This window comes from Rhinoraja longicauda, chromosome 1 (assembly GCF_053455715.1).
Source record: "Rhinoraja longicauda isolate Sanriku21f chromosome 1, sRhiLon1.1, whole genome shotgun sequence".
Lineage (NCBI taxonomy): Eukaryota > Metazoa > Chordata > Chondrichthyes > Rajiformes > Arhynchobatidae > Rhinoraja > Rhinoraja longicauda.
This window is the reverse complement of record NC_135953.1, coordinates 57,010,154-57,014,473: the sequence shown is the minus strand read 5'-3', so window position 1 is coordinate 57,014,473 and position 4,320 is coordinate 57,010,154. Positions and strand designations below refer to the sequence as shown.

The window sequence follows — 4,320 nt, the reverse complement described above, 5'->3', positions numbered from 1 at the left end:
GGGGGTGGGACAAAGGAAGGATATAGGTGGAGACAGGAAGATAGAGGGAGATCTGGGAAGGAGGAGGGGAAGGGAGGGACAGAGGAGCTATCTGAAGTTGGAGAAGTCAACGTTCATACCACCGGGCCGCAAACTGCCCAGGCGAAATATGAGGTGCTGCTCCTCCAATTTCCGGCGGGCCTCACTATGGCACTGGAGGAGGCCCATGACAGAGAGGTCAGACTGGGAATGGGAGGGGGAGTTGAAGTGCTGGGCCACCGGGAGATCAGTGGCGTTAATGCGGACCGAGCGCAGGTGTTCAGCGAAGCGATCGCCGAGCCTGCGCTTGGTTTCGCCGATATAGATGAGTTGACATCTAGAGCAGCGGATGCAATAGATGAGGTTGGAGGAGGTGCAGGTGAACCTCTGTCTCACCTGGAAAGAATGTTTGGGTCCTTTGATGGAGTTGAGGGGGGAGGTAAAGGGACAGGTGTTGCATCTCGTGCGGTTGCAAGGGAAAGTGCCCGGGGTTAGGGTGGTTTGGGTAGGAAGGGACGAGTGGACCAGGGAGTTGCGGAGGGAACGGTCTCTGCGGAATGCAGAGAGGGGAGGGGATGGGAAGATATGGCCAGTGGTGGGGTCCTGTTGTAGGTGACGGAAATGTTGGTGGATGATATGTTGGATCCGCTGGCTGGTGGGGTGGAAGGTGAGAACGAGGGGGATCCTGTCCTTGTTGCGAGTGGGGGGATGGGGAGCAAGAGCGGAGCTGCGGGATGTAGAAGAGACCCTAGTGAGAGCCTCATCTATAATGGAGGAGGGGAAGCCCCGTTTTCTGAAAAACGAGGACATCTCGGAAGCCCTAGTCTGAAACACCTCATCCCGGGCACAGATGCGGCGTAGACGGAGGAATTGGGAGTAGGGGATAGACTTTTTGCAGGGGACCGGGTGGGAAGAAGTGTAGTCCAGATAGCTGTGCGAGTCGGTGGGCTTGTAATAAATGTCCGTCACTAATTTTTCTCCTGTGATGGAGATGGTGAGGTCCAGAAACGGGAGGGAGATGTCAGAGATAGTCCAGGTATATTTAAGGGCAGGATGGAAATTGGACACTGAGGTGCAAAGAAACACTTTGCACCTCAGTGCTGGCAAAAAATATTTTATTTTTAAATGATCGCCTGTTATAGCTTGCATAGGCCTTGACCATAAACGCAACAATTTTAACCCTCTTTATAAAACAGGAGCTAGAGGAATAAATAGATTTAGAAAAAAATCGTGCTCTGCTTTCTGTTCCTTCCAACCAAAAGATTTACTACTTGCTTTGAGTAATGACTATATAGATCCTATATATTTAAGATAAGATGGGATTTGAAGCTATAAATTGTAACTGTCCTAAAAATCTACAAGTGTCTCACATACTGGCATATAATAAGCATGTAAATTGCACCTTCTCTTTGCAAAGTGTTCTTTTTTAACTATGTGTACCAGGTTCTCAGGCAACAGCAAAGGCAGCTTCATTGGAGTATTCTGACAGAGGTTTGCTGCCCTCTTCACTCGACAGGAAGTCACCACCACTTGGTGATCTGCAGTTCAAGTCAGCGACTCCTGATTCTTGATCACTGTTAGCAGAAAGATCAGTATCTGAATGCTTCATGCTGTGTGTTAGAATTATAGAATCCAAATCTTCATGTCCTTGTGAAGGGCTACTAGAAGGGAATGGTCTGCCATTGTTTGTATAATCCTGAGGCGTATTGGCTAAGTGTTGATCAGAAATCTCCATTTTGTAAGAAAGTTTGGTTTTCTCGCTTTTGTTCTTCAGATGGGATTTATCTTGAATTTCTAACTTCTGTTAAAAATAATCAAAGTTGCATGTCAAGGAAGATTTTATTTAGTTTTAAATACCAAATCGCTGTTCAAATGAAAGCACAAGAATTATAATGGTATGGCTGAGAACAATTTTATAGCATGTTAAATAAAGAGAATCGTGGGAGCAGATCTGTTTCATTGATGTTAAATTCTTGCAAGATTAATTGTATTTGCTAAAAAGCCACACTTTGTTCTCTAATTTTGCCATTGAATCCATCACTAAACTATTGACCCTAATTTCCAATATTAAATGCCCTTTCCTTCCATTTCCTTACTTTTATGCACTTTTTGACATAGTTGTGCACATTTATCCTATTGTATGTACCCTCTATTAAGCAGAAGGATCTTGTGGTCCAAATCCATATCCCAGAAAGTGGCAACACAAGTACATAGTGTGTTGAAAATAAGGCATAAGGTACATTTGCCTTCATTGTTGAGAGCATTGAGTATAAGAGTAAATCATGATGCAGCTTTATAGGACTTTGGTCGCATTTGCTGTAGTGTGTGCAGGTCTGTTTGTCCTATTATGGGAAGAATGTGGCTGGTTTGAAAGGCTGCACAGGAGGCTTTGCAGAATGATGCTTGGATTAGGAATATCAGCTACAGGAAGAGGTTGGACAGACTTGGATCACTTTTTCTGGAACAATGGAGGTTGAAGGGAGACCTAGGTGAAAAACTGCAGATGCTGGTTTATATCGAAGATAGTCACAAAATGCTGGAGTAACTCAGAATGGGTGACGTTTCGGTCTGAAGAAGGGTCTCGATCCAAAACATCACCCATTCCTTTTTTCCTGAGATGCTGCCTGACCCAGAGTTACTCCAGCATTTTGTGTCTACCTTTGAAGGGAGACCTGATAGAAGTATCTAAAATTATGAGATGCATAGATTTGGTAAACAATCCATCCTAGGAACCCTTTTCGTAGGATAGAAATATCAGGGCATAGCTTTAAGGTGTGAGGGGCAAAGATTAATGGAGATATGAGGGACAATTGTTTTCCCCACGCAGGGTGGTGAGTGCCCAGAAGTCGCTGCTGCTGGAAGTCAGAGGTGGTTGAGGCAGATACGATAGTGGCATTTAAGAGACTTTACATAGGCATATGGATATTCAAAGGTCGTTTATTGTCACATGGAGGAATAAAGATTATTCAGGCAATGAAGGAATAAGGATTATGTGCTGGTAGATAAGAGTTGGTCTTGGCAAGTTTGGCACAGATGTAGTGGGCTGAGGGCCTGTCCTGGTGCTATGTTTATTACACAGCTAGTTAACAGCCTCCACGGTTCCCCTATATCTTCATTGGTTCACTTTCTACCTTCACCCCTTTGGAATAATTCTAAGGGAACAGTGGCATGTTGGTGAAAAATACAGGAACGAGCTTTTGTTTTAAGCTCACTTTAAAGGATGTGAGCCTTGCAGGCAGGGATAGCCTTTATGTCCATCCCCACTTGTCTTGAAGGTGGTATGGGTTAGCCACCTTCTGACACTACTTTAGTCCTGCTGCTGCTGCTGTTACTCTGATTTTTGCGAGTGACTTCTAGGCTTTACAACAATGACAAAGAGGGAGTGGTGGAATTACAACATGAAGGATGGTGTGCAACTTGGAAAAAACCTGCAGGTAGTGGTGTTTATGACTCTGTCTCCCTTGTCTTTAGAGGTAGGTGGGTTTGGGTGTGTTGTGAAATAGCCTGGCAGAGGTACTGGAGTACATTTTGGAGATTGTACACAATAGAGCTGGAGTGTGCCAGTGGTGGAGGGAATGAATGTTTATACATACATACATTTTATTTATGTCCTTCCTGAAGTGTGACCAGAACTGCACACAATATAATAGCTGTAATCTAATTTAAGTATTCATAAAGTTGTGCCATAACCTTTTTCCCCTTTATATTCTATGTCCTAACTAACAAAGGCAAGTCAACAAATCCTTGTATTACACAAGGAATTGGGGCATGGATTTCCCATGGGTGGCAAGCAAAACCCCACAGATATGACCAAGGGAAAACAATCTGAAGCATTCATGCATTCCAGCTCAAGCCATAACTCTACTTAAGTTGCTGATTTCTGGTGCTTCATACACTTACCCCACACTCGGACCCATGTTCGGTTGAAAACGTATCCGCATTCCAGATCCTGACTTCAGATGCACACCAACTATTGATATTTCACTACTTGCAGCAAAGAAATCAAATGCAATCCACCACATGGTAAAACCGTTCACTGATCACGCCAGGGAAGAGTTCTGGATAAATATCACCATGCTTACCAATATTGCCAGTAAGACACAGCAAACACACACTTGCATGGATTCATAGATAGTGAGTGAGAATTCATTGAACATAGAAACATACAGCACAGGAATGGGCCCTTCGGCCCACAATATTTGTGCCAAACATAGCTAGCTGAACTGATCTCATCTGCCTGCACATGATCCATATCCATCTATTCTCTGTGCTTCCATGTACTTATCTAAAAGCCTCTTAAAC

General features: G+C 44.1%; 1 protein-coding gene across 4 annotated transcripts in view; it reads right to left on the bottom strand.

Annotated features, from left to right (window-relative positions):
* Positions 1-839: 839 nt before the first annotated feature.
* mtmr7b (myotubularin related protein 7b) overlaps positions 840-4,320 on the bottom strand; it is an 80,682-nt gene continuing 77,201 nt past the window's right edge. For all 4 annotated transcript variants that reach the window (XM_078397873.1, XM_078397883.1, XM_078397852.1 and 1 more), the window contains one exon: positions 840-1,819. In XM_078397873.1, the coding sequence (XP_078253999.1) occupies positions 1,466-1,819 (354 nt within the window). In that variant the 3' untranslated portion in view covers positions 840-1,465. The remainder of the gene's footprint in view (positions 1,820-4,320) is intronic.